This window comes from Homalodisca vitripennis, chromosome 3, assembly GCF_021130785.1.
Source record: "Homalodisca vitripennis isolate AUS2020 chromosome 3, UT_GWSS_2.1, whole genome shotgun sequence".
Lineage (NCBI taxonomy): Eukaryota > Metazoa > Arthropoda > Insecta > Hemiptera > Cicadellidae > Homalodisca > Homalodisca vitripennis.
In genome coordinates, this window is record NC_060209.1 from 61,233,084 (window position 1) to 61,245,827 (window position 12,744).

General features: G+C 32.8%; 1 protein-coding gene across 1 annotated transcript in view; it reads left to right on the forward strand.

The window, feature by feature from the left end:
- Nucleotides 1-12,744, forward strand: part of LOC124356990 (complement receptor type 2-like) — a 32,604-nt gene that overhangs the window by 1,909 nt on the left and 17,951 nt on the right. The window contains exons 2-5 of the mRNA XM_046808345.1: nucleotides 3,717-3,899; nucleotides 5,846-6,040; nucleotides 7,045-7,169; nucleotides 10,830-10,905. Coding sequence (XP_046664301.1) covers nucleotides 3,717-3,899; nucleotides 5,846-6,040; nucleotides 7,045-7,169; nucleotides 10,830-10,905 — 579 coding nt within the window. The remainder of the gene's footprint in view (nucleotides 1-3,716; nucleotides 3,900-5,845; nucleotides 6,041-7,044; nucleotides 7,170-10,829; nucleotides 10,906-12,744) is intronic.

Genomic DNA, 12,744 nt, shown 5'->3' on the forward strand with positions numbered 1-12,744 from the left:
GATTATCATTTCAGGAAAAAACTGGCGAGATGTTAAACTAAATGCAATGAGTGACTTAAAGACGTTAAAAAAATGGTTTGACCAAAATATTCTTTCATTGAATGGGTAGGGTCCAATAAGCGGACCCGGTTTTTTATATCGAAATTGGCAAACGATATTACTTAATCATAACCATCGATATAATCAATTTATAGGCTACTGATGAATTATTTTTAACAACTTAAATAATCTATATGAACAGCTGTAAACACTTTCAAATAATACAATTAAGGTAATATTTTAAATTTCACGTAACATTGTGTATTAAAATGGCCGTCAATCTTAGGAAGCTTCACGAAATTGCTTTAAAAGACGATAAAATATGTTTTTTATGGCTTCAGGATGTTGGGTTAGTACCTAAGAATCCATTATGTGATATTTTGTGGAAAGGTAACAAATGTAACTGTCAGAGGAGCTAACATGGTCGTCTTCAGATGCAAAAAAAAGAAGGTAATGGTGGACACAACTTTAGTAAAAAACGTTTTCGTTCTGTTTCATTTAGTTAAAGTTATGAGTTTCCCTGATTTTGGTTATGTTCATTTATTATTTGTTATCATTAAATTCACATTTTAATTTAAACATATGATTGTTATTACTTTTATATCGATTGATAGTCTATGATTCGATATGCGAATATTAGGTATCGATGATTATATTCTTCGATATAAAAACCGGGTCCGCTTATTGAACCGTACCCCATTGAATATTTCCAAAACAAAATTTATGCCTATTTCTTTGCATTCTAGTACAGAATATAATTTGACAGATCTAATAATTCATCAGTGCGGTAGTTACTCCAATTCGACATGTGGGTGCAAAGAAATAGAGCTCGTAAAACGCTATAAATACCTAGGAGTTGTTTTGACTCTTGCTTAAAATGGTCTGAGCACGTTGATTATGTCCTTAACAAAATTAGAAAGTATATTTATGCATTTAGGAAACTAAGTGAAATTTTAGATGGAAACGAGATAAAATTAGCGTATTATGCTTACGTTCAGTCACTTCTTTCCTTCGGTAACATTGCGTGGGGCGGTGTGTGTAAAACGCTTCTCGAACCTCTTTTCATTACGCAAAAGAGTATACTAAAGGCAGGGTTGAGGAAAAATGTGTGTTATCCAACTGAGTCTCTCTTTCAGGAATCCTCCCTACTTTCACTACGACAGTTATATATAAAAAAATGTACTAATTCACATTTACAAAAATGCTAATACAATATTACCAGAAATTGTGCACTCTTACCAAACAAGATATTCAGAACATGTTGGTATTAATATAATTAGATTAGATAAATCCTTTTCAAAAACCAATTCTTACTATATTTCACATATTATATTTAGAAACATATGTAACAAATTTCAGCATTTAAATTTATTTGAATCAGGTAGTATTACAAAATTTAAATATAATGTCACAGAACTATTGTTACAAATTGGAGTCCAAGGATCCGAGACTTTCATTCACTCAGACTGGGGACCAACCTGACCTTGACCCCTCCTCATCCCCCGGCGCTCGTCATATCGTATGTGGTCTTAATTCTTTTTGTCTAATACAATATCTCTTATCTCCTTCATCACACAACTACATTTCTACATGTTATGCCTTAAAACACACCGACACGTAACAATAACACTTTTTTTTTCGACATCTAGATAACATACACATTTTAGTACAACTCTAGCCTACGCACAGGCTGCTTGCCCATGTAGGCTAATTTCCATTTAGAATATATATTAATATGTAATAAATACTTAAATTATATAAATAATATTGTCCAACTACTATACTTAAAATATAAATAAATGTAATATATATGTGTATATGTTTTTGGAAATAAAAAATGTTTCTATTCTATTTCTATTCTATTCTATTCTATTCTAAACCAAAATGACAAACCAAATTACCTTTAGGTATTTCCTATTATGATATAGTTCAGCAATTTTTTTTATAACTATTGTAAACCGTAATAATTTAATAATGAGTTAATAACTATATATGTATATACAAAAAGAAACTTGTAAAACTTACTTCTTATTATATTAAAGATACGTATTAACGCCAGGCCGCAGCAAAAAGTTAATACCGAGAAACAGTTTAAAAATATAATGGCTTCTGGATAATACCAAAGTACCATTATTAGTTTTCTAGATATAAAAACATAGCTAAACTATAACTACTATAACTTTAAATACTTGTAACGTTATTCGGTTTGACATTTTGATTTTGTATTATTTGGTACTTTATATAGGCTAGTCTTAACGTATTAACGCCACCTCAGCAAAAATTCTGCCAATAAAGAGCAGTTTTGTTGTTCGAGAGAATGTGGGGCAGTGCTAAATTGAGAAATAAGAGACATAGGGAGACAGTGAGACATCATTGCAAATCTTATTTATGAGAGTTCAGAAGGCAACAGCATCAGTTGAAAGAAAATAGCGACAATTTTGAATCTATCTTGAATTCTTTATTGGTCCATTTTCTATCTAAATCTGGGGAGACTTTAATAAGCGGCCTACACTCGCTATTTGATTGCTGTTATCGAAAGATTCTACATACTATCCCACTTCGATATGTAAAAATCACATACAATAAGAGTTATAAATAACAGTAACAAGAAGAATCTCGTACATTACAATTGTAAAAACATAAATTTAACAATAACATTACAAAACAACAAAACCAACTATGGCCTAGACTTAAATATCAAAGAAACCTTACAATATTACAACTTGCCCAGCTTGATATCAACGAGTAACTGCTTTTGTGAAATGGAGGAAAGAATTCTCCCCATGGGTTACCAGGAGCCAAATCCAGATGTTGAAGCCACTTAAAAAGTCACTAGTGAGGTATATCTCACATATTTTCCTCATATTCATCGTTATTTTCAAGTTTACAAATATTAGTTACTTCTTGCTGTTTTTTGTTTACATTAAAATTACTATAACTAATAAGTTGAAATCATATGCTAAGTTAAATCAGTTGTAATATCGAATTATTCCTTCGGACAAAAACAATCGAATCATTCGATAATAGCAATTGAATAACGAGTGTAGGCTGCTTATTAAAGTCTACCCTTAAATCCTAATGAATACTTCGCTTTTAAATATAGTTTTTTGGATATCTAAAATTTTTGATGATAAATAAGTTGTTTTATTTTATATTTTCTCACCAAAAATTAAGGTTAAGATTGTCTGCACTTGATAACCAGAAAAACACACAAAAACAGGGAGTTTATTATATAATCTGAACGAAGAATAAAATGCTTCCTGTTCGTACAATGTTAAATGAAGGATTGGATAATAAATTGATATGTCTTAGCCAGTAATGATAAGTGACTTGGTTAATGTGAGTAGAATTAATAATATTTGATCTATGAAATGATAGCATTTCATAAATGTAAATGCAAGGCAGTGCTAAAATTTCATATTTTTTGAAGATTTGTTTACAAGATTCATTCTGTAACTGAAACATAATTATCTTTGTAACTGTTAGTGTAGTGTCGTCAGCAAAGAAAATGGATGACGCTTTCGATAAAGCACGTGGAAGGTTGTTTATGTATAATAAAAATAAAACTGGGTCCAATACCATGCCCTGTGGAACCTCTTTAGTTATTAGTTCCATGACGATCGAACACATTGAATGGTAGGCCACTGAGTAAATTTTATTGTGTTCTTTTGTTCCAGTATATGATTTTGGATGTTTGGACTTTGGTGACTTAGAGAATGGCAACATAACGTTAGTTGAGACTAGTACTCAGCATGAGCTACATTTTTCTTGTTTACCTGGATTTACGCTGATTGGAAAAGCTACAATATTGTGCAATAGTGTTCAGTTGGAAAATGAACCCAAACCACAATGCATTCAAGGTATGTTTGTGACCACTGATGGCTAGGGTGAGTACAAATCTCCATGCTTTAAGTGTACTAAAATTTTTGAAAAGTTGGAGGAACTGATTTTATTGTTTTATTGAACACGTTGACATGCCACTTGACGACAAACCTTATTCTGGACAACCACAAACTAGCCAAACATATAAAAGTATTATGAAAATTCTAGAACTAACAGTCTATTGATAGACCATTGAAAAATTGGTCTAAGAAGTCCTAAGAATATTTTGCGGCAATGTTTGTTAAGAAATACCGGATTTGTGGCAGACATGAAACTGAATTTTCCAACACAGCCTATTAGCCAATCTATCCAATATATAAGCCATTTTTTGGAAAAATGAGAAAAATGACGTTGTACAGCTGCCTCACCACCTTACCTGTTCTAGATAGAAACATGTAGCTGGCATAAAAACAGTTGGATAATGTTGTCTTTTGATTGATTTCTGGTTATGCATCAGATATACAATAAACAGTACTGTACAAATTGGTAACTACTTCAGTGATAATAGCTGGATTGTTCACAGTGTCCTGTAGGTGCCGGTTCAAATTCCATGGAAAGGAAAGATAAGAGTATTTGCAGAAGACATTGCAATTCCTTAATTCAAAGGAAACTGCAGACAGATCTTATAATCGTCTTAGTACAATAATTATGTAATTTCTATTTTTAAGTTTTAGTTGGATAAATATTATCTGACTCAAAATGAAAAGACAAAATTTAAAGTTTTTACTATCCAAAAGGAATTATCTTTAATAAAAATGTTATGTAGCATATTAAAATTCTAATTGTGAAGCTTGTGTTAAAAAACTTAAGAACCAACTTTATTGTTAGATGTTATTTTTGCACAATATTTGTGTGCAAAATGTTTTGCTTACATTATACCATGCTGTGATATAATCTGGATTAGGGTATGCTATCTCCTACTATATTTTAAGATACTATACAAATAATAATACATATACAATACTTACATAATAACATACAACACATAATACATAAAAAAATACAAGAGACATATATACAAATAACACTTTTGTATTTGTATTTGTATTTTGATCACAACTCTGAAAATATACATTGTATGACTTTCAGCCAGGGTAGTCCTAATTTAGATTTATTATTCTGTCAGAACCCTCTTTCATTTTGTTGTAAATTTATTAATATGAATATCATAGAGATGTATAGAAATAAAATTAGACAAATATTTGCCTGCTTGGTTAAGTTACATGCGTTATCCTTTAAATTGTGAGCTACTTTATGAACTACTGGTCATTTAGATAAAAACATATTAAAAAATTTCCCCTTACCCATTTTGTTTTTAAATAAAATGCTAAAAATTGTGAAAATAAATTTTTTATGTGAAAATGACATTTTATCATAAAAAATTATCAAAATACAGATCATCTGGATTTGCCATGGTCTCTAATAATTCAGGCACAAAATAATGTAAAAACTAAAATAATAACTATACAAACTAAAAGAATAACCTAAAACTACAATAGCTTGCTACAATACTAAATGAAAACAATAAAAAAGAAAATAATAAACAACCAGAAACAAATATTACTAATAACAGCTGACTGAAACAGATAACGCGTTTATAGGTGCAAAAAGCATATATAGAGCTCTCCAGGCAAGCCAGTTTTTTTTTTTTTTTTTTTTTTTTTTTTTTTTTTTTTTAAAACGGATTGATATTCTTTCACATTAATCAGAAGTTTTTGTGGCTTCTTTTTATCAATATTTACAAAATATTTTTTATTAATATGTACTATTAAAAAGATGAGAGTGATATGACCTCCTGCCATCCTACATAAAATACGAGATGATCAATTTGGGCTGCGCAAACTCATATCCTGGATACGTCACAGCCTGGTTTTTTGTAATAGCTTGTTCACCACGTCTTTTGAAATTATGGCACTGTTTACAGAACCAGTGACAGGATGCCCTCAACTGCCCATGCTGGTCAATGGAGAACTACGTGTGGAAGGTTATAAAGAAGAAGAGCTTTACGCAGAAGGGATCGTGGTAGAATACCAATGCATCGAGGGCTATCATCTGGTCCCTTCATCGAAATACAGGGCCTGCCACAAAGGCCACTGGACTGGGGTGGATCCCATCTGTAGTGAGTCTCTTGTTATATATGTGTGACTTTTTCTACAGCTTTAAACTAGATTCTAATTTTGAATAAGTAAGGGAAAGGGAAGATTCTCAAAATTTTTATTATAAGACTGTGTAAGTATAATAAATATAGTGAAAGCAATTTTGTGTTACTTGAATACTTAAATTTAGTACTATTGAGTGACTTTTCAGAACATTTTATACCCTTTAATTACCTTATGATATAACAGTATTTTGATGGTAAATCCATCGAATTTTTATAAAAAGGTGTACATATCAGTCTGCTATTCCATTTCATGTATGAGTAAACTATATATTCAGTGTATGATGTTGTACTGGCAGTTTACTGTCCTTGGTAATGTTGGTCATGAAGTATGTTTAGTTTCATTAAGAGGAATATTTAGGATAACACCCATATATTCTTATAAAACCAAAACTCAACATTCAAAGTTTCAATACTTTTATTTAATTCAATAGTGTCAGTAGTATTTTAAGATGGATTGATTCTTAAAACATTTATCCTATACAAAATGGGAGCTGTTTAAACATTTAATATTTATCTTATTTCAGTAGCTGCTGTTTTGTGATGAAAAAGCATTTGAAGTATGGTTTGCAGCATTTTGTTTTAATAATAAGTTTCTTTAAAATTGTATGCATTATGGCCTAGGCTTTCATTTAAGATTTCTATAACAGTCCCCACAGGCTTTCCCCCAATTTAGGCTTGTGATAGTTATTGCATAAAGAAGTAGTTAATATGGCCACTCTGCAAAGTTTAAATTTTATCTGTATTGGTTTAAAAAATATTAAGTTGTTTCCAGACACTTTACACATTCTTTACAACACACATATCACAAGTAAGAAAGAAATGTATGTGCACACTTATTGAGAAAGCAAAATCATGATTTACTTTTGTAACTATGCTTTTAAAAATTTTTGTCTGGATGTATGGTAAACTATAGATATATATGATCATGGTCTTTGTTAATTAATAGTCTTAACCAATTACAGAGCCTGATGGATGCGCTAAGCCTAATCCAGTGATAAACGGTCATTTTGATCCTTACACAGAAGCAAACCAATATCCTGTGGGTACTCATCTTCACTTCAGTTGTGAGATAGGCTTCCAGCTGCAGGTATGTGAATGCATGCTATATCTGTGTCTGATCAGAGACTAACAACCTTGTTTAATCTGACATGGCTGATCTAAAGGCTCAAATTAGGCATAAATGCCATCATATAGTTTTAAGTACTTACGCTGTAGCAGACTGATTAGTATCTACTATTTTTTACTGCTTCTTAGAATGTGGTTTTATAAAAAGCCATTTTGTTGAATTGCAGGGCATGCTTTACTTGTTAGAGACCTATTATACTTATATTTCCCAAAATTCATATTTATGAATTAATGATAAAAAATAGAATTGGTTTTTTTTTTTTTACTGTGACAAAGTTTCTTCTGTCTATTCACTTTGTTCTCGTTATAACATTGCATTCCACCCCAAAAACAACATTCTTTAAAAAAACACATTTTTTCAACTTTGTAATCATATTTAACTCTTCCTACTTGCTCAAAGATTGAGTTGCTGATAAAAACTTTCTGGAAGAAAGTAAAGATTTTCCTCGCTGAGAAGTTGTTTTACAGTGTCCGTGAACCAGTGTCCATGAACTCGACGGCCATAAAGATATTTATCTGGTACCTTTTTGGAATATTAATTAAAGTTACAAAAATTTACCGAAATGTTGTTTTGTTCATTATGATGTTATGTGAAAGGACTAAATTGCCTTTGACTATTTGCTTATATAACGTTTATTTACGTCAATAAAATGTTCTGACTCCGACTAAGGATAATTAGGTCAAAGTTAAAGTCAAAGTCGTAACCTATTTACAATTTTTATAGAAAGATGTATTGGTGTCAAAAATAAAAGTTACAAATTCACCAAATATAAGTTACTGTCTTGATGTCTAAGATGGTCATGTTTCCTATATAGATATTCTTCCAGTGTGTGAAACAGCCTGGTAACCAGTCACTTTTTCAGAGCAATCTTCAAGTTCTTCCCCTTCTGAGTCTTTATCTCGATTGGCAGCAGGTTATAAAGTAAGTTTCCCATGTATGACGGCTTCCTCCCATACAGTGATAAAACGTATGCTGGCAGATGTAGTTGTCAGCATGGCGTGTGTTGTATTGGTGTACATCTGTTCACGACTATCGAGACAATTTATAACTATCGGCAAACATAATCAGTTCCTGAATCTAGAGGACCACAACTGTCAGATGCGATAATCCTTGAAGTCTTCACAACAGCTGTCCTTGGGTCATAGACCTTTAAGAGTTCTTATTACTTTCTTCTGAATCAGAAATCTCTTGTAGGTTAGTGACTGTTGGTCTCTTCTTGGTTTGCATGTCAACCTCTGGAAAAGCTGCAATTTCATCTCATCTTCTACCAATGCCAGTTCTTTGGTCTTGTGTCATAGGTCGTTTTAGTGGCAGTACTGGTACACCATACTTAGTGCTGTGTATGAGTCAATTGCTAGTTCTTTAGTAAGCAGTAGAAGATTAGTATCGTCAGCATACATTAAAGTAGAGCTATAGGTAATTAGAAGATAATGCATGTCATTATTAAATAAAATAAACAGAACAGCACCTAAAACTGATCCTTGTGGCACTAGTCTGCTTACAGGAAACGGTTTGGATCTGACGTTTTGTATTGTTCTTTTATTATGATACATTATGATACCTTATCTCCACCACTTGGGTATGTTCTTAAAAATAGCTTTTAAAACCACTTGTAAGCAGAGCCACTGATAAAAGAAGCTTTTGTAGGATAAGGTTGTGTCCCAGACAATCAAAGGCCTTGTTGAAGTTAAGCATTATGCCAATTACCAACTTTCCCACTTCCAATTGATCGCAAATTAATTTTGCCAGTTCAGTAACTGCAGTTGTTGTGGATCTGCCTTTCACAAATCAATGTTGACTATTAATTAGCAAGTCTCTTCTGTACAACTTTCTATTATTTTGGAATTGGTCTATAGTTGCTAGGTGTCCTTTGGCAGTTACTTTTATGATTAAGATATACTTTTGCAACTTTCAAGGCTGATGGAAAGAGTCCCAATGATAGTGACTTATTTATGATGCTAACAAGGGAGGGTGTGAAATCTTCACTGGCATTTTTAACTTTTACTATACTTCATCAAGCCCTGCTGAGGTTTTGGATTTCATGCTTTTAATAATAACTTGTACTTCTTCTGTAGTGGCTTCATTGTGAAGCTGACTGAGCCTACAATTTGTTATATGGGGTGTGTGAGACGTATACCTTTTTTGTGTTAATTATTGATGGCCAAAGTTTGCTGAACAACTTTGTTGAAGAATTTATTGAGATTTTTAGCGATTTGATATGGATTAGTTGTGTCATATCCATTTATCTTCAGTGTCAGCTGCTCTCTGCCTTGTTCTGTACTCTTCCTTTCACTGTTTACTATTTTTCAGATTGCCTTTGATTTATTCTCAGCTCTGTTAATACGGTTGGATGATTTGGATCTTTTCCAGTTTCAGATATCTTCCTCTGTATTAATATATCTAAGTTTATAATATTAAATCTGATGTGATATAAATGCAATTGATCTTTTAAATTTTATTTGTTTGGTGTAAATGAGGAATGAAAAAAAGCACAAAAGAGTTGTCCAAAGTAAAGTTGTGAGGGGATAGGCGTAACACTTACTACTGTAGCACTATTTTGGCCTCCTGTATAGTCATGGTCATGGTAGCGGTTGCATTTGAGATTTTGCAACTCATTATGAGGGAGTTACTAAAAGTTTCTGTATTGTACTAAGTGGAATTGAGAATTACACATTTCTCCTGCTAGACATGCTTGGTGTCTTCACCATTATCTTCAGATTTCAGTGTTGCGACTGGTATAGTCCAGGAATATTTTTGATCAATAATATTAAATATTTATGTGAAACAAGTTTAAATTCCTTCTTGATTGTCAGAGTTTACAAGGTTTTGGGCCTCTTTCACGTTATCAGAACCCTGATTTATTTCATTGTTAGTATTTTTTATATAGGAAAAAGAAAATCAAAAGATGAGAGAATCACATCAAACTGTGGTAATAACTGATGGTTACGTGGGTTGGAATAGTAATAGCAGAGAATGTTGAGGCACAAGCTTCTGGACTGAATTATCTCATCCTTTAACTTTTCAACAAAACAGGCTGTACAAAGCTCAAAGTTATTTAAACTTTAACCAATTTTCAAACACATTACAAAAAAATTCGTACGAATCAAGGAAATTAGTAGATATTTAGAACAAGGTCTGCTATTAATATTTTTTCTATATTTTCACCATTTATGAAATTATAGGTTGGTTCTAAAATTGAGCGCAAGGTAATATTTCATATTAAATCGTGGAAAAACAATCTATCTAAATTGACACTGGAGTAGACAACTTTAAAACTGACGGTGTAACTTTTGCTGTGGATTTGACTGTACCGATGAGCAAAGCTGCTCACAGCAACAACACAGCACATATTCTCTCCTTGCAATATACAGGGTGATTGATGTAAGTGTGCCAGTCACTTACAAAAATTTAAAAAACCACCAAATTGTTTATAAAAAAATACCCAGGGTAGTGTCTATTTAACTTTTTATAATACCTCTAATAGTTTTCAAGTATAACAACTGGCATACTCATATCAGTCACCCTGTATAATATTTGAGCCTTGGAATGAAAGGTCTCATTCATATTTGAGAGAAGTTTACGAGATGCATTATACTTAATCTAATGTTTGTCTTTGCACAGGGAGTTCAGTCAGTGCAGTGTCTTTCAACAGGACAATGGTCTCACATACTTCCTCAATGTCTTCGGCTTATTCAAGGTGTGTTCTTTGTTTCTATCAACTTTAATGATAATGAGTTAAAAACTGTTATGATTAACCCCTTTTTTCCCAAGTCATATGCGTAAAGGCTGGGCTGATTTTTGCAAGCTTTTGGGAAAAAAGCTGTTGTAAAATAACTATTCAATAGATTTTAATAATTTTGTTATGGTTTTTTTCTAATTAAATGAAAGAATGAGACATATCGATACAAACAAAATTTCCTTTTAAAAAATATAAAAATTTCAGTTTTTACCAAACACGTTTTTTACTTTTTTTTTATAAAAGGTTATGTTTATACCTAATTTGAATGTATACAGTATTTTTAAGATTTTTTCTCAATATAATAATAAAGGCCAATAAAAACGAAACATAGAATTGACAATACAGTAGAGTCCCGCCGATCCGAACCCCGCCAATCCGAAAATCCGCCTAATCCGAACACGGCTAGGAGAAAATATAAAATTGCTAAAAAGGCAGGAAAATAAATTAAAACCAGTTATTATAGTAAAACGTAAGTTTTATTTTCTCAAAGCATTTACTTACTGACATATAGAAACTGAAATTACATTTGAAACGTTTAGATGATACGGATATGGAACGTATTGTACGGAATTTATACTGTTAATAAATGAAACATAGTACTGTACTGTACTGTATTTATAATGTACAAACCCCTACGCAAGGCTTAGCAAAATAATTTGTACTTTAACTTGGACACAAATAAGGGATAAAAACGTAAAACAAAACACTGCAAAACCCAACACTTTCTTAAGACCTAAAGTCAGTGATCTTCTTTTGACGCAACACACTAAAACGACTGAACGATGCAATGTTTTCGCCAACGCCGAATGAACATTACGTCATTGGGAGTAGCAGCGGCATGTTTGCTCGACGTAGCGTAGAGCGAGGTCAAAGGCACTTGCAGCTGCGCTGTGTGGAACAATATCGGTAGTGTTGGGCGTCTCCCTCATCCTCACTGCTACATGAGTCATCAGCTGGGACTCCTTGCACCTGTGCCACGATGTCTTCGTCTGTGTACTCCTCGAAGCCTTTGTCATCTACAGCCGTCCACTCATCAACACACTCCCTTCTCTACATTTTCGCATCCCGGTATTTTTTTTACAAGAGGAAGAAGTTCGCATTCATTTACCGGTGGAACAACCTCTTCAACAAACTGCAGATCAGGCCAAAGATTTTTCCAAGATTTTCTGCAGAGCTCCTACGCTTGTGTTCTCCAAGCCTCTGCCACCCAGAAAATTACATCTTTGATCGTGAATTTTCTTAAGCTTTTTGGAGAATTGTGAGGTCTTCATTTTCCTCAAGCAGGCTTCGGAGCAGCTTTTTTCCGATAATTTTTGCTTCAACGCTTGTAGAACTCCTTGGTCCATTGGTTGTATGATCGAAGTAACGTTCGGTGGTAGAAAAATGGCTTTTATATCACAAATAACCAGCTCTAAGTCATCCGGATGGGGACGGAGCGTTATCTATGAGTAACAACGCTCTATCAGGCAGTCCATTTTCTTCATTGTAGGCTCTCACGTTGGGCACAAATTGTTTCTCAAACCATTCTTGTGAAACAAAGCACAATCCATCCAAGCTTTCTTTTGGTTTTTATAGTAAACCGGCAGAGCGTTTCATATTCATGTTTTTAAAAACATCGAGGTTTTTTGGATTTACCGATAACCATCAAAGGTATCTTATTGGTGGCGGAAGCGTTGCTGCATGCTAATACGGTTAGTCGTTGCTTATCCATTTTAAATCCTGGAGCGGACTTTTCTTCTCTTGAAGCTAGGCTCTTTGTTGGCAACGCTTTGAAATTTAGCCCCGTTTCATCAGCGT